At 35.5% G+C, this 21729-nt stretch overlaps 1 protein-coding gene across 4 annotated transcripts in view; it reads left to right on the top strand.

Annotated features, from left to right (window-relative positions):
• The window catches only part of PRKACB (protein kinase cAMP-activated catalytic subunit beta), a 116922-nt gene extending 95717 nt beyond the window's left edge, over positions 1-21205 (top strand). For all 4 annotated transcript variants that reach the window (XM_032494674.1, XM_006190181.3, XM_006190184.3 and 1 more), the window contains exons 8-10: positions 1237-1359; positions 11899-12063; positions 17906-21205. In XM_032494674.1, the coding sequence (XP_032350565.1) occupies positions 1237-1359; positions 11899-12063; positions 17906-18031 (414 nt within the window). In that variant the 3' untranslated portion in view covers positions 18032-21205. The remainder of the gene's footprint in view (positions 1-1236; positions 1360-11898; positions 12064-17905) is intronic.
• Positions 21206-21729: the final 524 nt, after the last annotated feature.

Here is a 21729-nt window from a genome sequence, read left to right on the forward strand (position 1 = left end):
TTTCATTGTAGCAAAAAATAATTGTAATTATATTACTAGTGAGTTGAACTTACAGAATTAAAGCAAAGTTGACCCCTTTCTGTTAGTAAAACAAAGTGCTGTTTCTAGTATACTAGTCTCTGTTTTTAGAAACATACAAAATCAGAAAATAAAAAGAAAAAAACTATAGTATTATATTTTAGCAATAATTTATAATTTTAATAGTTTATAAAGCTAAAATTTTGACAGAAGAGTTGGGATATGGGGAGTGGCAGAGGTAATTAAAGGATACATCTGAGGGCAGACCAGAAGATCTGGTAGGAACTCAGCTCATTTCTCTCCAGGATCAAGTTGGACTTTTTTTTCCATAATCTTTTGCCAATTGACACTGATTATAGTTGATAACAAACTTTATATAAATACGTTAATATTTTAGTCTTTTTTTTATAAATACATCTAGATATTAATTTTAATAAGCTTAACATGAAAAAACCCAATTAAGAATAACCTTAGAATTGTATATTTGGTTTGCAACACTCTTTATATACATCATTTCCTTTTATTTGATGTAGTTCTCACAAAACCCCATGACTTAGTTAATCTCTCCTGTATAGCTTTTAGAGATGAGAAAGAAAACAGTAATTAGATAAAGAATACTTAAATACTTACATTTATTAGGTTCTGCATTAAACTTTTAGCTTTCCTACGATCCTGTGAAGTAGACAGGATTATCCATAGTATATTCACTGTCCTAACTCCAACAATATAGAGTGTTATGAAGTCAACTCCACTACTTATTATGAAGTACAATATCTACCCTTTCGTTTCAAAACTTTTGACCTTTCTAAGTATTCTCTAGAAAGCCTGATTCATAAGATTATAGAACCAGAATGGGCTTTAAGAGGTAATTTGGTTCAACTCTCTTCCTGTTACTGAGCAGCAACTAAATTATCTCAATTAAACAGGGCATATTTTATTGTCTATAATATTCTTAATGATTTTAGGGAGAAGATTGAATAATATTTCCTAATATCCAATTTCAATATCTGGAAATTCTCCCCTTTGTTTAATTCAAATCTGACTTGATACATTTTGTTTATTTTATTTTTTTTTTTATTTTACCCTGAATAACTAACTGCTCAGCAGCTGCTTTTTTAAAACTTTCACATACTTAAGGTCATTGTGAAGTAATGCATGACGTCATTCTCTTCTGGGTGAAGCAGGTGATAACAGACACTCGGTGTTGGTTCATCTTAGGGCTACAATAAGGCAGTGGACTGGTGGGCGTTAGGAGTGCTAATCTATGAAATGGCAGCTGGCTACCCCCCGTTCTTTGCAGACCAGCCAATTCAGATTTATGAGAAGATTGTCTCCGGAAAGGTAAGCAATGTATTTTATTATTTTTTATTAATAATTATTTCTGTACATGAATTTTAAGCTTTGTAGAGTGAAACCATTTAATGTCATCAGAATATTACCCTAAATTGGGAAAAAAATACAGAAATATCCATGGTTGCTGCCCTTATATCTAGCACGCATTTAAGATAACAGAATAAATATTTAGTCATTGAAGCTTCTTAAATAAAAAAGGGCAATTTTACAAGCGTATTAGCAAGATGATAAAGCAATTTCCACTTTAAAAATTTTTATCACTTATAAAATACAGGATCATAGCCCTAATTCTTCCAAATTCCTTCAAATAAATAAAAATGATTAGTTATTTAGTTAGATATGTGGAAATCTGCTTGGAGAGAAGTTTCATGGGCTATTTTTATTATGCCCTTCCTTTTAGGAGAGACTTCTTGTTTGAATTATGTCAGACAGCACAAAATTGGAAGTAAATATTGAATAGCTAAGCCTTTTTAAGATGAGAATTCATAGAAATGATGTAAACAGTTGTTAATGTGATTATAATTGCCATTAATCTTTAGCAAATATGGAAATAACATCAATTTTTCATGAATATGAGTAGATTTACTGTGAGTCATAGTGTTTCAAGTTTTCGAATCACTCCATAAACCTTCCTTCTTTTGCATTTATAATTCCTAATTTTGTTTCCAGGAGTATTTTGTTTAAAGTCATCTATTCACTCTTGCCTCAACTCATACCTCAGATCCTTTTTAAAAATACTACAGTCAATTTTAATAGAGATGAGCCTGATTCTTCCCACCAGCTAGCAAAGAAACAGGTTTTCAGAAGTTCTCGGGAGGCCTTCTGTACATTTATGACAAAGCTCACAGGAAGGGATCTTTTCCATATTTTTCTTTTTTCCTAATCCCATGTGTGGTACACTCTATTCGTTTTTCTCTTTTTTTCCTTTTTTTTTTTTTTTTTTTTTTTTTGATCACATAGCCACACATAGAATATGACCAGGAAATAGAGCATCAATCTTGACATGACATTACGCTGAGATGTGATGTAGTTGACTTTTTCATATTTTGTGACCTTCTAAGGAAGAGACCAGCCTAATCAACCTAAAGGATCTGGAAGGAGATAGGGGGAAAAATCTCAGTTTCTTTGTATCTCAGCCAGATTCAGGTTCTACGTTTAGTATAAAAGCTGACCGTTAGCATTCATGAACTTAAATTTTATAATGTTTGCTGTTTAGAAGGTATCCTGAATGGCCATAATGTGATAATTTATCTTTTTTACCAAGACCTAAATTTAAATTATGGATGCTACAGAGCTGGGCTGTAGGAACAATAGAATGAGTCTGTCCAACCACCTAGAATCCACATCTCAACCCAGTATTGTTCCATATCTCACAGTACATATGCCGTGCACAGGGGTCACAGGGTTTTCAGTTATACTTTACTTCATTTATGGAGGAAAGTTTTACATTAAGGCAGTATTCGCAGACTTAAGAATGTATACTTCAACTATGTCAGAGGTAAAAAAATGAGTACTTCTTACAGATAACTAAGCCAAGTTTTGGTAGATTTACACCTAAGGTAATACAGAAAGGCAGAATGAGGTATTCAGGTAATTAAGTATTTCTGCTGTCCTTGCTACATTTGTGGATCTCTAGACTTCAGGTTTCTTATCTTTGTAATTGTTTTCACCCAGCAGAATATTAAAGTCACAGTAAGAAAACTTTTTGAGATGGACAAAAACTAAACATCAAGAAAAATTAATAGACAAGGCAGTGATTTATTTTTTAAGAATCTGAGAAGTGATTATATAAAATCTGAAGGGGAAATAAGAACCAAAGATCATGTAAGGAATGATGAGAGGACTAAAATCCTCTTTTAAATCACTGAATGGGAGAAGCATATTTTACTAATACAGAGACTAAGAATGAAGAGATTATAGTGATAGTTCCAAAGAGTTTAATTACAGGTAATTACAAAGTTCTTGAATCTTTACTATTTATTGCTTTTATTCACACTTTGTAAGAGGAATGAAATTTTCTGACAAGGATGCCATCTGTCATACTGAATTTCATTTATTTAGAAAGATTGCTTTAGTTAAAAATGTGTTCTCGTCATCTGTATGAATTGGCCTCCGTTTGCCAATCATTTTACATCGTTTTTCAGTTGTTTATGAATATGTTTTTATTTCATATCAAACTTTAACATTTAGGATCCAATATTAGCTTAAAATTTAAATCTGCATATATTTTTAAATCGTAATAATTTAATCCTATTCATCTTAGAAGAGTAGAAACATGAAATTTTATCATACCACAATATTTGATTTTTTTCCCTTCGTTTATTTAGAAATATGAAAGGTTGTTTGATGTACCCTTGTTTTTAAATAAAGGTGCCAGATTATCTCTCCCTATGTTGGATGTAAAGTTATTTTCCTTTCTTATTCTGTTTACTCACTTAAACTAAAACTCACGAAAGCAAAATATTATCAATAAGTGATCGCTAGGATCTGTATTATGTGACTATAAAATCATATCCGCCATTTCCCAGTAAAGCCATTTGTTTCAGCACTCAAATCCCAACTAGAAGGCATCACTATCCACGTCACAAAATGTTACTATCTCTCTGATTACTAGCAAAAAGTCAAACTGGAGACTAACTTGTTTTTAAATTTTTTAATTGTTCAAGTCATTAAAAATCCAATTTTGATCTTACAGATTCTGTATTTGTATTTAAAATTTTTAATGGTTTTAATGACATCAATTATCATTTAAAAATATACTTTTCTTTCAGAATTGTTTTCTTCTGAGTTTTTAAAAAGCATGTAATTATTTTATGCAACATTTTATGTTGATTATATTTTTCTGAAGCCATGTTATAAAGATTATAGGTATCAGTGACTTACCAGAGTTAAAATAAAATGTGTTTAATGAAGTGATTAGTTCACTAACGTACATTTATTTGAACATTAGATTGTTAATCTTTCTCTGTTTGCAATATTTTAACTCAAACTGGTATTTTTAAGTGCACAGAAAGATGATCAATCAGCTTGTTATATTCTCTCCTACACATATTTTTGCCTTTAAAAAAACAGAGGAGGTGGTTTTAAATGTCAGATTATTCATGCAGTATCAAGGTTCAGGTTTAGAAATGCATAGCTGACAGAAAAGTCTTCTAATTCCCACATTAACTATGCCTCATCCTAGCAACACACATGTTGAGCTTCTGTATATAGCCTTTCAATTTCATACTTCAGTGCCGTGTACTCTGTGACGGGAGTCAGCTATGACTTCCACAGCAGCTCTATCTGGCTGCATTACTCTTGGAAATACAAAAGTTAACATTGTGTTCGAAAGTATTTGCAAATAAGGTGGCAGGCAAGTAACAGCAGTATGGAAACCTTAACCTTAGAGTTTCTGACTTACCTAATTTTAAAAATCGTTAGCTCCATTATATATAAATATGATTCCATTTCTAATGAGCACCAAAAATGTACAAGGAGACACTATACAAAATATAAAGTTGTAAACATATGTATACAGAGAATGATCAAAGATTAACTTTTTCACGAAGGGCAGTCCACATTCCTGTGTAGCGTAGTTGATTAGCAGCCAAATGGCTATTGCCTTCTGTGTCCAGGGTCCCCAAAAACATTCCCAGAGTGGGTGATTCTCTAGGAAGAATCACAAAATTCAGCCAGTGTATAGTGATACTTAAGGAATGAATACCTTACATTGTAACAAGTTCCTTCGTTGCAAGGTATGTTACAAGAAAGGACATTAAGTAAAATCAGCAAAGGGAAAAGGCATATGGGACAATGTCCAGAGGACACCAGGCACAAGCCTTCAAGAGTCCTCTCCCAGAGAAGTCACAAAGGACACACTTCATTCCTCCAGCAACAAATGTGGATGAAATGTTGTCTACCAGGGAAGTGCATTAAAGACTCAGTGCCCAGGATTTTACTGGGATCACATGTGCACCCTCTATCTAGCACATATCAAAATCCCGCACTCCCAAAACAAAAGCAAATGTTCAGTATATTGTTTGTACCAACAGTCTAGGTACAGAGAGGCATTCATGTCATTTAGGAAAGTTTCGTTTCAATGTCTGGAACTGTTACCACTCCAATTCCCAGATACCTGCCAAGGGCCAAACTAGCAGGCGGGCCTTCTTTAAATAAGAGTAGCAGGCTCAGGCCTACTGTGTTAGCTTTTTTCTGTATCTCCCTAAATAGCATACACACATGCAGATATACCACTACACTTTTTCTGAGACACCATTGTTAGTGCTTTTTGAGAAATTAAAATGCTATTTTTCGTTTGCCTATGTCTATAGCTTAAAAGTCTTAAAATACTTGGTAGTTATTTTCATAAAATATAAAAGCAGTTGCACCTTTTGTATAAAACCCAGGGCCATTTTTTAACCACATGCTGTGGACATTTAAAATTCTTCTTAATGCTTGCTCTGATAGTCCTTAACTCTAGGGGATCTGTGGGCAAATGCTTGCCACTTGTTTCACAGAGGAGACTGAGGACGAGGTGGGTGAGCCTCTGTGACCTCTGTGACCTCTGGGTTCATCCTATCTGTTCACTGTGAGCTCACAGTCATGGCACTGCTACTTATAAGTATTGTTTTTAATTTCCTAGATGTTTCTTTTCATATATAGTATCCAGACTGATTATATAAGATCCAGGTCCTTTGAGGCTGTGCGGAGCTTGGCATCGTATCTGTTAGAAAGCCTCATATATGAAAAGTTGTTATGTCTTTTGAAAAATTAGCCAATGTACATGCTTATTTTTGCTAGATGATTTTTTAGTGGAATTGTAGATTTCTTAGAACTGTACTAATTTAGAGAGAGAATTTCTTAAAATTTCATTTCAACATGCTTGTGGACAGAAGTTAATAGATTATTGTTTATTTGTCGAGTGCAGGCTCTTGGGTCATTTAAGTCCAGTAAATTTTATCCTGCTGCACAAAATAAAATGTTACTAGTTAAATGATCTTTTCCCCTGTAACCTGCAGAATAGCAATAAAAATTTTCCCTTCTTCAATCAGAGATCAATTTTGTGATTTCTGTGATTAAGCGGAGTTTAGACAAATTTGATTTTGGTCTTATTTCTACAATTAAAAGAGTCAGTAAACCAGTTAGTGAACTTAAATCATCCAGTATGGATCCTATACAACATGCACTGATTTGCTTTTTGGATGTAACTTTCTCTTAAATTTTTAGAAAATAATAGTTACTCCTAAAAGCAAAATGTGTAAGACTTTATAATCAGTGCTGAAAACAGAACAAATATTCTCTTGAGTTTGCTCAGTTCAGGTTGAATTTCATAGTTGATTTAACATATTATGCAATATGATTTGACAGAGTTACTTAAGGTATCAGCTATATTCACAATTCTGTCCTTATAAAACAGGGTTATAGTTGTCCATTTCCCCCTCACTCTATCAAATTTAAGTACCTTAAGAAAAGAAGAGAGTGTCTGTTCTATAAATTTAACAGGTGGAGCTTGAGACAAGAAGAAAAGAAGAACTTCTTACACTTCTCCAACTAGCACAAGCTGTTCTTAAGTAGTCTGGAAACATAACAATAGATACTGCTGATTTCCAGGTTCCTTCTTTGATTCAAAAATTCAACTTCAGATCATTAAAATATTATTCTAATGACAAGATTGAAAAACTGAAATATGAATTAGTGCCTACAAGATACTAGTCAAGATGCAAGGCAGTTTCATAAAAGTTATCTAATTTCTTTTCACACTTGCCAGATGAAATACACTCCTATAATTTTATAGATAGCGTGAGACTCAGAAAGGTAAAAAGAATTCGCCCTAAAGCATAGAACATTTATGTAAATGGAGTTGGATTGGAGCCCAGGCATTGAAGCAAAAGAAATAGCTTAGTAGAATTTTTGAGATGCCAAAATGTTCAGTTTTATTTAGTTTAACTCCTTTATCCTATATGTAGGTAAATCAAGGCTCAGAATTGCCCAAAGACAAAAGCTAGTTGGTGGCAAAACAAGAGAGAATGTAGTTCAGTGGTTCATTTATTACTCCCTGGCTGCAGGGACGCTTCATAATCTTAGCTTTACTCTTCAATTACTGATCTTTCCTTCTAAGTCTTTTGGGCTTGGTCCTCTTCTCTTCTTTCTCTGCACTTCCTCCATGGTGGGCTTATCCAGTCTTAAGACTTTTAATGCTAGCTGACAATTCCCAAATTCATTTTTTCGGTCCATACATGACTCATGAGTTGCAGACTCTTGGATCCAACTTAACTTCCTACCTGAGATCTCCACTCAGATGTCTAATAAATATCTCAAATTCAGCCTGTCTAAAACTGACAGATTTTTGTTTTCCTTAGCAGATCTGTTCCTCCCACCATCTTTCCCATTTCAGTTGATGGCAACACCATCCTTTCAGTTACTCAGGCCAAACACCCTCGAGTCCTTACCCATGTTTGATGCACAGGAATACCAGCTTGGCTCTATCTTTAGAAAATGCACAGAATTCAACCACTTCCTACCACCTCCACTGACACTGCTCTCTTCTTCTGAGTCACTAGAGTAGTTCTTTAAAAACATTAAATCAGATCCTTTACTCCTTTCAGAACCTTGCAGTGATTCCCCATTTTCTTCAGAGTAAAAAACTAAAAACCTCACAGTGCAAGGTTTTGTCAGAAACAGTAGGTTGACAGCATCTTTGCAGGGTCACTCTTGTTGCTAAGTTAGTTATTATCTTTCTCACTGGAATATAAACACTGTGGAGGCAGTCATCTTCATCTTCTTTGGTTTACTGCCACATCCCAAGCCCATCAGTGCCCAGCACATACATGGTACTCAGTCAGTGTTTGTTGAATTTAAATTCATGCATTCATTCAATATTTATTAAGCTCATAGTATATGGCAGACCAGTACTGGACACAGCAGGTCAGTTGTGGTCTCTGCCTTCATGAAGCTTTCAGAGTAGATGCCCACTCTCAGGGATACTGACTCATTGGGCCTTCTGTGTATTCCAAACACCTGAATTCTTTAAATTATTACAAGTGATTTTGATACACAGCACGTGTGGAAAGGTTGGTGCGTGTGTGTCTGTACCTCACTGTAGAAACAGATTCATCCTCAAGAATATATCGTTAAGAAACAGAAGTAACTTGGTCTCTAAAGCCTGAAAAAGAATTCTAAACAAGAAATATTAGGGGGAAAAAATACCCAGTAAACTCTCCAGGGAGTATATATTGCACAGACAACTCTTTCATGTTAAATGATGCCGGTTTCCAGTAACCTTATCACTAAGATCTACTAGTTTAATACAGTTAAACTGCTTCTTTTCCATAGCTGGCTCTTTACAGCTGCTTTCAGCTTATTTGCAGAAAATGGACTGCAGACAGATGTAAGGGCCAGGAGGATTAAGTTGTTTTCCCAGTAATGAAACTGACCGAGCTGGTAGTCTCACTGAAGCTCAGGCTGTCTTTCAAATGAAGGTTTAGAACAAATTAAGCTTCAGTGATCTACAACATTCTGGAATTCTGATTTTACTTTCTACATTCTACAGCAGTTGTAACTGATAATAGTGATATAAATAATACAATATCAAAGCTTGATACAGTTTTGAAGGAAAAGTAATCATTTTTTCCATTAGAGAAGTCTTTGGTGTTTCCAGATTAAAAACTACAAATAAAAGTCGTGCATTTAACACATAACTTCTTTTAAGCTATTTTCTGGTTTTTGCTAATTTCAGTTGATGAATCAGCATGGCTCTTTGGAAATTTCAATCAACAAAGAAACTACATTTCTGATTACATTTCAGAGCACTCACCAAAATAACTTTCACAATAATCCTCATTATTTCTCCTCGAGTGTACCTTAAGGATAGGACAGACTCCCATCACCAACATGCCTTACTATGAAGGCGTGGGCTTCCTGTCAGTATCTCTGGGGAAAGGAGGGTGTGACGTGCAGGTGAGGAGGACATGTCTAGGATTTGAAAAGGTTCCCCAGTGACTCTGGTATCTACCGTCACAACCCTCTACCACCACTCCTCAGTTAAGAATGGCTGTTCTGAGGACTGAACAGGTAAACACACTCATTAACTAACTCAAGACTACCACTTTATCTGCATTCCAAAATATTCAGGTATATATATTCTTCATCCATGGCACTGCATATCACCTGAGTTCAGAAGATAATTTACATGTGGTACCTCACTGTCCACCATTTTGAACATCATGAAGGGGAGAATAACTGACGCATTGCATTCAGTGGCTCCTGCAGACTCTGTTGTAATTGAATATAAGTCTGCTTCAAATAAATTATTTCTTTGGAATCGAAACAAAGTTAAGATATAACTGCTGTGTTAAATAATCATGTTATTTTTCAAGTAGACAGTGTGCCTTTGAATATTGTCTAGTTTTCACTCCAGCTAGAGTAAATGAGGAAATATGCAGCAAATATTTTTAAAATGAAAATTTCAGTCTTTCATAAGGTTCCTGACAATACCCTTGAGTTAAGGTATATGTTATGGGGTTGGAGCACCTGGTTTGGAATTATAGCTCTACCATTTATTAGCTCTGTAATCCCAGACAAATGACTTAATCTCTCTATAAAATGGGGGTTATAACCATACTTATCTCATTGTTTTGTTTTGGATTTTATGAATTAGTGCTTATAAACCATTTAGCACAATGCCTAAATTCTAATAAGTCATTGTGTGTCAAAAGCAAAAACTAGAGAGGGTGGTAATTCAGATGTATTTTTTTTTTTAGAACACAGAACCTCTTATAATCTGTAATAATATAGGTTTTGCAAAAATGAGATTTTTGGTTGCTAATTTATATGAGCTAACCCCCAAACTTGGTCACTCATTAGCTATTTAACCTTCAAACAGTCTTTGGTGCTTGACACAACTGCTGGTTTTCCTCTGGTGTGATGGTGATTTTTGTTTATGATTTACACTAAAATTGTTTTTTGACTTTTAAAAATCATGATATAAACTAGAGTTCTTTATGTTTGAAGACAGTGTAACAAAGAGCAAAATTCTTGAGGCTAGAAATTGTCACACGAGATTTCTAATCGCAGCTCCGCCACTTTATAGTGTAATGATTGGGTAAGATATACAACGTCTCTGAACCTTAGTTTCTCCATCTCTCAGAACAGAATTAATGCCATATTCACCAAGTATGTCATATCCAACTAGGATTAAGTTCCATGAAATCCGAGTCTTTGTTTTTGCTGACTGATGTATATCCAGTGCCTAGAACTGTGCCTGGTACGTAGTAGGTACTCAATAAGTAACTGTCAAATAGACGAACTACATTATTTGAAATGATTTAGTTAATTCTGGGAATAAAAACACAAAAATGGCACAGTACCTTCCCTCTAGAAGCTCACAGTCAGGGCGAGACAGACATGCACAAATACTACAGCATCATTAAATGAATGAATGCATTGTGGAGATCCCCTGAGGTTAGGTGACAGTGCGTGATGCAGGTTACAAGGTGATGATGGCACATGTAGAGAACCAGAGAAAGAATGCAAGGAGTTCAGAAATGGACCTGTTGACCCTTTAAGGGATTTCTTCAGAGATCTGTGGTTAGTTTGAAGTTGAGGCCATGAAAATGCAGAGAATATTCTGTTTAGTGAAGGTGGGAACATGAAATGGGGCCGAGATGCAGCTATTCCTTCTAATACCATCCCTCAGTAATACCTGTTCCAATTTTTCAGCACCCGTATTAGTAAAAGGTGAGAACTAGGAGTTAGGTTGGAGCAGAGAGTTAGAGACGAATGTGTTGAAACAAACAGGAAGCAAGCCTGGGTCTCCTGTGTTTGGCACTGTGTTTTATTGATGGTCTAATACGTAGCATCTTTAGTTATTTTGGGTGTTTTGTTTGTTTTTAAGGCTGGGGGTCAGTCAACTAATTGTAAAGTCTTCACAATTTAGAAGATGGAAAATACTTTTAAACCAATCTAAATTATTTTTAAACTATTGCATAATAGCAAAATTATGCTTAAAAGTCACCCACTAGTAAAAGTGGTTTCCTGTGCTATAAAAGGCAGCATGGGTTTTTATAATCATTTTTAGACTTCCTTTTTGATCGTCTCTTTCAAAAGTGTATATACTGACATTTTCATATGCTGCTCTTTCTACTTAAATTACAAGTTTAAGTGTGTATGTCTCTAAGACCAAGGTTTATATTGTGGGATTCAAGGGGTCTCTCTTGAAGATGGGTAAACCTTTTGACGTTTCTAGAAAAGTTGGAAAAGTCTGTACTTAATGCACATTTTTCTGGAGAAGGATCCATTTCTTAAAGAGGGTTCATGACCAAAACAAGGCCCTAAAAGAACAGTTTTAGCTCATTCAACCAAATAATTCTCCTTTTAAAGGCTACTGTCAAGACTGAAGAATGTAGTTAAAAGTAGTTGAAGCTCATCATTACATATTTCTGTTTATATATTGATCTGCCACCTCAAAAAAAAAAAAAAAAACCTTTCTGAAATCAAAACAGAAACCTGAGTGTTGGAACATGTGTTATACTGCGGTCTGTCCTGCAGGTCCGGTTCCCATCGCACTTCAGTTCGGATCTCAAGGACCTTCTAAGGAACCTGCTGCAGGTGGACCTGACGAAGCGGTTCGGAAACCTGAAGAACGGTGTGAGCGACATAAAAACGCACAAGTGGTTTGCCACAACGGACTGGATCGCTATTTACCAGAGGAAGGTGAGCCTTTTCTTTCTTCAATTTAAAAGTTCCTGTCTACGTTATATGTAGTAGAAGTGTCTCCAACTGAGCACGTGGTTTTTTAATTTTTTACCTTTTGAATTAATCTTATGCAGGACGTAAAGAAATTTTCTAGCCCACAACTTAAAACTGAGTTTTCTCCTTGATAGAAGAGAAAGCGTATATTCAGTCTTGACCATCAATTTCATATGTTTTCCTTATTAAGTTTTTCCTACTCTTGCCTCTTTCTCTTCACAGACCATGGTGATTACACATTAGGCAATGTTCTAAGGGTTTGTGCGTCAGAACTGACATGAGGCCATATTAGTAGGATGACATGTAAACAAATATATTCTCCTACGAGAAATGGCACACAGCCAGATTTAATAACATTTAATTGCTGGATGCATCAGATATTTTTCAGTCATTATTGCCTCACCTTTGTAATAAATTGAGACATTTAAGAAAAGATTCTGCAGTGCTGAACAACCTTTCTCTCTCCTTTTGCTTCTTAAATGCCCAGTTAAAGATGATTTTTATGAATAAAGTGTTTTCATATTGAATATATTAATTTTTCTTTTTTCATGAAACCAAAACTTCCGTTTCGGAAATTTGCCACATTTAATAACACTGTGCTGCCACACGAGTGAATTTCCTTAGAGAAAAAATGTAAATGCTCTAATTATTATTAACACAATTTTTCTAATTTATATTTTTATAAAGATTTTTTAAAACATTAAAAGAATTTTAAAATGCAGCAAATAGAAAATATAGCAAGACCAAAACCCCTCTTTGAGAGGCAAAGAAGGGTTCAGAAACTCTTTAACCATTAAATTCATCCAACATAGCCGTTAGCGTCATTATCTCAACTGGATATGTTATGTAGTCAAGAATAAGGTCCAAAGCAGTTTAAAATAGATTTTAAACCTAATAAATAAACATTTCATATTTCTTTCTAGATTTTCTAGCACCGATGTATTACTTTATAATTAACAAAAGCAACTCTGTAACTTCTCATTTTAATCTTTGAAGCAGTCCTCTGGGATCAGTGGTACCATTTTCCTCGAGAAAATTGGCTCAGAAAGGTTGACTACTTTAAACATAATCACACAGCTGCAAAATAACACCAATATTAGATTCCAGGTTCTTCAGATTCCCAATTCCAGGGCCACATTACCTCTTTAAAGGCCTTTGAACATTTGTAATGAAATAAAACCCCCAAACAGAACAATATATTGTTTCATAAGCTAGTCATGGATTTTACACACTATCTACTTAACTTTTCATGCTTCGAGCATTTTTGGAGCAGGAAGACTGCCTCAGAGGGCAGCAGAAAGAGAGCAGGAACTCTGGGGTTAGGGAGACATCGGGCTGAATTCCAGATCAGCCGGCCATTAGCCCTGAGATCTCAAGCCAATTACTTCTTATCCTTAAAATTTGGGTTAAGGTAGAGAATGCGAAAGGAAGAGCAGCTTGGAGGGAAAGATGAAATAGACTGGTCCAGATTCTATTCTTCTTTCTGGTTGAGGTATGCTCCATAGAGTTATAATCAGGTAATCATTTGTTAAGTAAATAGACTTGAAATTGTCGTAACCCCATCACCCAGACAGCACTTCTGTTAACATCTGGCGTATTCACTCTTTCTTTCTGTGCGCGTTATCACTACAGTCCGTTCCCATGACTTCAGTAGCCACCTGACATCTACTTCCTCCGACCTGCACTTTCCCCGCAGCTTCAGACCGTTACATCACAGTTACTACCTACTGCAAGATTCTGTTTGGGTGACTTACTTAATCTACATTATCTTTCAGTGCTTTTTGATCTAAATTTTGTTATTGTTGTTTAATAATTACCCGATTATCCTCTCAGCATTTGTTGAATAATTATCTGTACTCTTATTTGAAACTCCACCTTTGCTAATACGAATTACTGTATACTTCAGTCTGTTTCTGAACTTCATTTTTTATGAGTTCTTTTTGTCTGTTCATGTATGCACACTATACCATTTTATGCAGCTTTATAATGTTTTTCAGTTTTCAAAATACATATTTAATATGTGGAGTTCTCGTGTTTGTGAAAAATACGTAATTCAGTTTTTTCCAGTTTTTATTGTAGTAAAGTACACATAACATAAAATTTAATATCTTCATCATATGTAAGTGTACAGTTCAGTGGCATTAAGTAGTACATTCATGTTATTGTACTACCATTTATCTCCAGAACTTTTTTCATCTTGCGAAACTGAAACTCTGTACCCATTAAACAATAACTCCTTTGTTTAATTGGTCTTAATATGTATGTTGTATTTGGGGATCTTAATTGGGGTTACAGTACTCTAATTAGAAGAGAACCAAACTCTTGAAAATTCTTTATAATGAACATGTTATATTTCTACAAATATTTGAGTATTTTCTGTCATTCAGTAAATTTGTAGACCCCTCCCTCATACAAGGCCAACTTCTTCAAAGTTTTTCCTTAAATTTATACTTTGGTTACTATTGTGAATGTGTTTCTTTCCCACTACAAGAGTATATAGGAGAAAACATTTCTGTTTATGGTGTAATTGGCCACCTTAGTAAATAAATTCTGTTCTTGATTTTCACAGATTTTTTCAGCGATTCCTTTGGATTTTATTGACAGATAATCACAGTGGACAGAGATGTCATTTGCTGCTTCTTTTTTAATATTTATATCTTTTATTTCCATTTTGTTTTATTTTATATGCTGGAATGTCTAGAATAATACTTTAAAATGGTGGGCCTGTTGAGCTATCTTGTCTTGTTCCTCTTTTAAATGAGAATGCCTTTCATGCTTTGCCACCAAATATGAAATTAGCTGTTTGTCTTGGAAAAGTATTCTTGTTCCGGTCAAGAAAATATCTTTAATTGCCAGCATACTGTATTTTATCTTCTTTGACATATTAGTATAAGGAGTCATACTGATGAGATATCCTAACATTCCTGAAGCAAACATCACTAATCATAGGGTATTATTTTAATATCTGCCTGAAATCAATTTGCTGAAATTTTATGTAGGATTTACTTCCATAGTCATAGGTTTTATTGACTTGTAGCTTTTGTTCTTCTGGAGTTGAGATTTATGGCTTCATAAAATCCATATGGATTCGTATGGAGTTGGATTCATAAAGTGAGTTTGAAAATTTTCCATGTTTCTTATTCTTTCGGAAATTTAAAGAACATTGGAATTATATTTATATCTTGGAAATTTTAACAAATTAACTCTTCTGTGGATATTGGTCTTTTCAAATTTTTGCCTCTTCTTGAGTCAATTTTAGAAATTTATATTTTCCTATAAAATCATTCATATCCTTTGCAATTATCACTATTCATATGATCTTTATTGTCGTATTATTAATTAATGCTATATTTAGACGCATTGATTAGATTTTCTTGAGGCTTGTCCATTTTATTAGTATTTTTAAAGATTTATGGTATGTTTTGAATATTTTCCTATTTATATTTAGAAATAAAAATTTCTGCTGCTACTTAGCCAATATTTACTAACCTATCCATATCATGTATTGTAACTTTAACAGTCATTCTTAAAATAGGTAGAGCTGAACTGCTCCTGCTCACTTAGCGTTCACTTGCTTACAGAGGGCTTGACTTAGCTCCGGTAGGAAACAACATACCTGCCAGGAAGTGGTGCCCTGCAACAGACAGGTGGTTGTGGGGGCAGCTTGACTGACAGCATATTGTGATGGTCAGCAGAAGTGGACTTGGGCGTCCCTGGATACTTTACAAGTAGAAATAATTCAGTACTTTAATGCAGCCATTTGTTTTAATATCCTCTCAACTGTAACTGTACAGATTCTTCTACTTCTGTACAGGAGCACAGAAATAATAGTAAATCTGAAGGGTCTTCGTAGTTGTTTCTGTCCTCTGACTAAATGCTCATGAACAATGAACTAGCCAAGGGCATCTGGCAGAAAGACAGGAAACGGAAGGAAAGGGCCTGGACAACTCAGACTGTACAGTCATCTTCTGGAGATGACTGCTCAGTAGCTGTGGTCCTAAGTTGCTGCCTGGCTTGACAGGAGGCTTCTGTCTGCTTAGTTCGTGCTTCCGCATGGTGCAGGACTGCAGTCCCCAGACAGGCACACGAGGCCAGCAGCTGGCAAACAGAAGGATACCAGATTCTCCAGTCCTTCTTATTTTTCACCTTATTCTTTTAAAATGTCTTGTTTGTGTGTATATTATACTAGCTTAGTCATGTGTGTCAATAATTTATAAATAACTATACCTGTATTGGTGATATGTACTCAAAAAATAATTTACTAAAAAGCATATAAATCAAAAACTTCAGAAACTACTGGTGTAAATATTAGAAACAGCTCTGGACTGGAAGTGGAAAATTAAGAATTTGAAACCTGCTTTAGCCACTTATTAGTCATGTGAATTTGGTCAACTCTCCGTTTTATAAGCTGTAAAATGGAAATCACAATGCCTACCCCACCTCCCTCACAGCGCTGTGCTGAGGAAATGACACAGCCTGCGTGTGATCGTCCATAAACGTTATGAACGCTGTGTCAATCGTGATACTATTTTTTTCAGCTTTTAAAATCTTTTCCTCAAACATATTCAGTATACCATATTATCTTTATAAAGACCATATTTTAAATAATGGAAAGACATTTTATTTTTAGGGTCCAAGAAGAAAAATGTTCAGACAATTTTATAATTCTGAAAGAGATTTTTTTTCAAATTTCCCAGAAATTTTTGATGGCCAGATTTTTTTAAAACAAAATAAACCTGAGAATTAGAAAAGAAAGCAGATTAAAAATAAGTCTGAGTTTTCTGTCACGTAGGGAGGAAGGAATTAAGGAAAAAGGGATAGAAAAATAGACTTTAGAAATAAGAAACTGAAAAAGGAAAAAGTGGAGTTCTGTAACCTTAAGTGCCAGCATTTTGATGCGAACAGTTAGTTATCCTAGAAATCTCTTTTAAGTATTGCATTGTACCAGTCCTTGAATGGAAATATTGCAATTAATAGCAAATCTACAGTTTGCTTCCTCTTTTAATGCTGTTATCATGTAGGGACTTAAAGGCATTTAAAGATTGCCACCATGTAGCAATAGAATTTATTTTCCTTAGAAATTCTCAGGCACTTATTTTTCCTTTTTCCATCCCACCAAGCAGTTAACTCACTTCTGACACGATCTGAGGAAACCAACTGCAAGTCCAGTTTGTCACGTGGGCTTCCGACCAGGAAGCTATAGATCAGGATTCCCACAAACCCCTGAGGGATCGACTAATTTGGTGGGTGGTTCACAGAACTGAGAAACTTTACTTAGTAGATTACCAGTTTATTGTAAAGGGGTGTAACCGAGGAACAGCCAGATGAAAGACATGCCTAGGGCAAGGTATGTGGGAAGGGGCCCAGGGCTTCCTCCTCTCCCGAGGCAAGCACCCTCAGATCCCCACATGTTCACCAACCCAGAAGCACTCTGGAAACTGAACCCCTCCTGGGGGTTTTATGGAGGCTTCATTACATGGGCATGATTAAGTCACTGTCCGTTGATAATTGAACTCAATCTCCAGCTGCTCTCCCCTTCCAGGAGGTCAAGGAGTGGGGCTGAAAGTTCCAACCCTCTAATCACACGGTTGGTTCCCCTGGCAACCAGCCTCCGTCCTTAGGTTACCTCGGGGGTTTCCCCCGAAGGCACCTCATTAACATAACAAAAGGCACCTTTACCACTCTTAACTCTTGGGAGATCCAAGGGTTTTAAAAGCTTTGTGCCAGGAACTGACAAGAATACCAAATATATATTTCTTATTATAAGAAATATCACACTTCTGTTTTCCCTCTGTCTCAATTGTAGGTTGAAGCTCCATTCATACCAAAGTTCCGAGGCTCTGGAGATACCAGCAACTTTGATGACTATGAAGAAGAAGATATCCGTGTCTCTATAACAGAAAAATGTGGAAAAGAATTTTGCGAATTTTAAGGATGAGCAACCAGATGACATCAGAGCTCACACTCAGTCTTTGCACTCTGTTGAGAGAGAAGGTAGAGCCGAGACCGTCCTTGTCGAAGCAGTTACCTAGTTCCTTCATTCCAGCGACTGAGTGAGGTCTTTATTGCCGTCATCCGTGTGTGCACTCTGCATCACCTGTGTAACAAGGCACCGCTAAGCACGCGTCGTCTGTGCCAGAGCACAGAACTAGACACTTTCCTGATGCTCTTTGGTTTGTCTTTCTCCTCTCCTCCTACATCCATTTCTTCCTTTCTCATTTCATTAGTTTTTCTGCAAATAGTGCTTGATTTTATTTTGTTGGTGTTTCAGATGGGCAGTGTTACGGCTCTGTGACATTGGAAGGGAAGGGTGAATGTTGCTCTTAGAAGTGCTTGCCAATATTTTTGTTGGTCAGTTGCTTGAGGATGTACTTTCTAATAATTATTTTTACTTTGAGTAGCTCATACTCAGTTTTGCCAAAACTCTTGACAATTTTTGAAGATAGTGTCTCTTCACCAAGTAAATTTATAGAAACAAAATAATAACTTTCTTAGAACTCACTAACACAGAGTAGCTAGACCCAGCAATTTGGATTCCTGCAGCTCAGAAGCTCTGTTTCCCTTTGTCACCTTTTCTGTCATCATCCCCTTGAGTAACTAAGTGACCAGCCTGTGCAGCGTGACAGGTATGTCTCATTTGCAGGAAAAGTGAACAATAAGGCTCACTGTCACCCGGATTCCCTCACTTGGTACCAGCACTTACGTAGGTAACAGAGAGGAGTTCTAAGATTCCTAAACCTTAACTTTCCATCAGGGTTTTAGCCAATATTTTAATAGAATATGACTAAACAAAGTGACGCATTTTTAAGTTTCTCAAATAGTGCTCATTGTAAACTTTTTTAAAAGAAGAGAAATGAGCTAAAAAAGAACATTAATATGGACAAATACTTTGCTAAGTCAAACAAATGGCTTAATTTTTGTAAACAATACGGAGGCACTTTCATTTAAATGCAGAGGGTTTTTTGTTTGTTTTGCTTTGCTTGTGTTTTGTCGCAGAGAAGAACAGAAGGAGCTGTTGCCAGATGACTGTGCTGGGGCGCCGAATTTGTCAGCCTCAGCGGAGGCGCTGTCGCGGCTCCAGCTTCTGCCCCGTGCCTCACCAATGGGAAAGGACAAAGTTTATAAAACTGCCACAGTTGTGTTTTAATTTTGAGGTGTGGTCTTTTTAGATATGTCAATTTCTAGCCTCTTCTTTTATTAAACAATTATGATTATGCAGATACAATTTTAGTATTTGAGTTTAGTTTTTTATATACTTTTTGCCAACTGACTTAACATGGCTGTCATGTGGAAATTTCAAGCACTTTTGCACATTTTGTTCACTGTTTGTTGAGACTCCATGGCTTAACTCAGTTTTTAAACTATTTTTTCTTTGCTTTTAAATTTCCTGTCTGGTTTTATCTCTGTGTGTCAGTGACCTATCGTAAGATGACACACCAAAATAGTTAAAAATAAACTGCGTTCATCTTTTATGACCAATTTACATGCATATAAGATGAGCTGTATTTAATCAGACTGACCTTAATGTACATAAGCACTCTTTTTTCGCTTCATTACCGGTGCAGATAGGTCACTGACTCTGCTTCTTCTCATCTGTACCACACCCTTGTAACACCTTTGAAGACACTGAAAAGATCTGTCTGAGATGTTCTCTGCATCGCTCTGTACATCTTTTGGTTGTCAAGTGTTTCTGCACGGTCATGTCACTTCAAAGTTGATACTGATTGACTGGGCCACCTATATTTAAAACGTGCAAGAAAAATGAAATACTTTGCTGTAGCAAGTTTTATGTAACAAAAATATATCATGTTAATAAATTTAAAACATCATTTGTATAAAATATTTTAATTAGTTTTTTTGTATTTCATTTAGACCCAAGAACATGCTGATCATGTATTCTATATGTATGCTATAAATGCTATGGTACCTTTGTTGTATATTATTGTAAAATTATTGCATAATAATTTTAATAAATCATAGGGATGACAATTTGATTATTACATTTTTAGAGTTCCAGTAATTAAAAAAGATTTCTATGAATTCTGAAAAAAACATTTTATGAAATTACTACTGCCCAGCACAATTTGCTATAGAATCTACCTAGGTAGTGACCCCTAGGCATAAGCTGGTTTTGAGGGCTAGTTAACCACGTAACTCTCCATTTAAAGAACATTAGCAAGCTTTCAAACATCTCAAGGGAGTCTATTTCTAACCACTCAAGTACACTGAATTAGAATCTTAGAATTATATAAAATTCCCAGTTTCAGCCACAATTTAGCCAAGAATAAGATAAAAACTTGAATAAGAAATAAATGGAATGAATCAGTATTTAATCTCAAATTACATTATTTGAAACAAGAAATTACATTTTGCTCAATAAATAATAAGGAGGTGACATTGTAGAGGAAGGAGCCCTAGACTGAAAGTCAAGTTGTCTGAGTGTCAGGCCCGATCTGTCACTATCCTCATGCCCTTGGCCTCAGTTGTCTTATCTGTGAAATGGAAGAGTTCCATTAGGCAGTTTCTGAGGTCCCTTCTAACTTTGACGTGTTGTGACAAGATTCTTTTCATGTGGCGTTTTGAAGCGCTCATGTGCTTTGGAGCCAGCCGTGGTAAGGCGGTATTTTAGGGCATCTTCCTTCTTACTCTTACAGTGTTCTTACAGTTCTTTGAATATCATGAGAACCTTGTGTCTGTTCTGATTCCTTCCTCCTTCACTGATGCTAAATATCTAATTGATATCAAACTGTCAGCCTACCAAAAAAATATTGTGGCTTGTGGGCATTGCTGTCTTGTTTTGATATGTTCTTGTAGTGACTGCCCATTGGCCTGAAAATACTCATTGTAAGCCTAAAATAATCATTTTTATTTCCCACTGTTTTTTCTGCTTGTTGAAGAATCAAATGAAATAATGTTATGTGAAAGCACCTTGTACACTGTAACCTATCAATGTAAAACGTTAAGGTGTGTTGTTATTTCATTACTTACTTCTTTGTTTAGAATGGAGTTTCCTATGCACCACTGTAGCTAGGAAATGCTGAAAACAGCTGTGTTTTTTAATTAATCAATAACTGCAAAATTAAAGTATCTTCCAAGGATAAAACAATTTATTGAGTCTTGGATCCTAATATTCAGTGCACTTGCTTCCTGATTTACTTTCTGTGGATACTGCAGATGTTTATGGATTCCTGGTTTTTATGTGTTTGGGTGAGAACAGAGAGACGAGGGGGTCAAACGTCCACCAGTCAATTCCAGCCGGGTGTTTGCTGAGAAGCCACTGGATTCATTCCATAGTTTCTAAAAAGTGCTTCTCCTTTTTCCTTGTACCGTTTGTCTGAATTACTGTTAAAGTAATGTTGAAAATATTCATATTTAAAGGACTGACACTGTAAGAGCCCTCATCCTTATAAAAATGAAATATGAATTTATACTTTTTTCTTCAGAAGTACTTTTGAGCTTCACCATTGCCTCTTCTGGTTTTAGCCAAGTTGATTAATGTGTGTTTCTAAAGTTGTCCTTTACCTCAAGAAATACATTTTTAGGAAATTATTTTAATAGCTTTTACCATTTCTATTGCTGTGATTGTTACTGCAGTTACAAATATTGATGCGTTTTACAACATAATGCTTA

Source organism: Camelus ferus, chromosome 13 (genome assembly GCF_009834535.1).
Source record: "Camelus ferus isolate YT-003-E chromosome 13, BCGSAC_Cfer_1.0, whole genome shotgun sequence".
Classification (NCBI taxonomy): Eukaryota; Metazoa; Chordata; class Mammalia; order Artiodactyla; family Camelidae; genus Camelus; species Camelus ferus.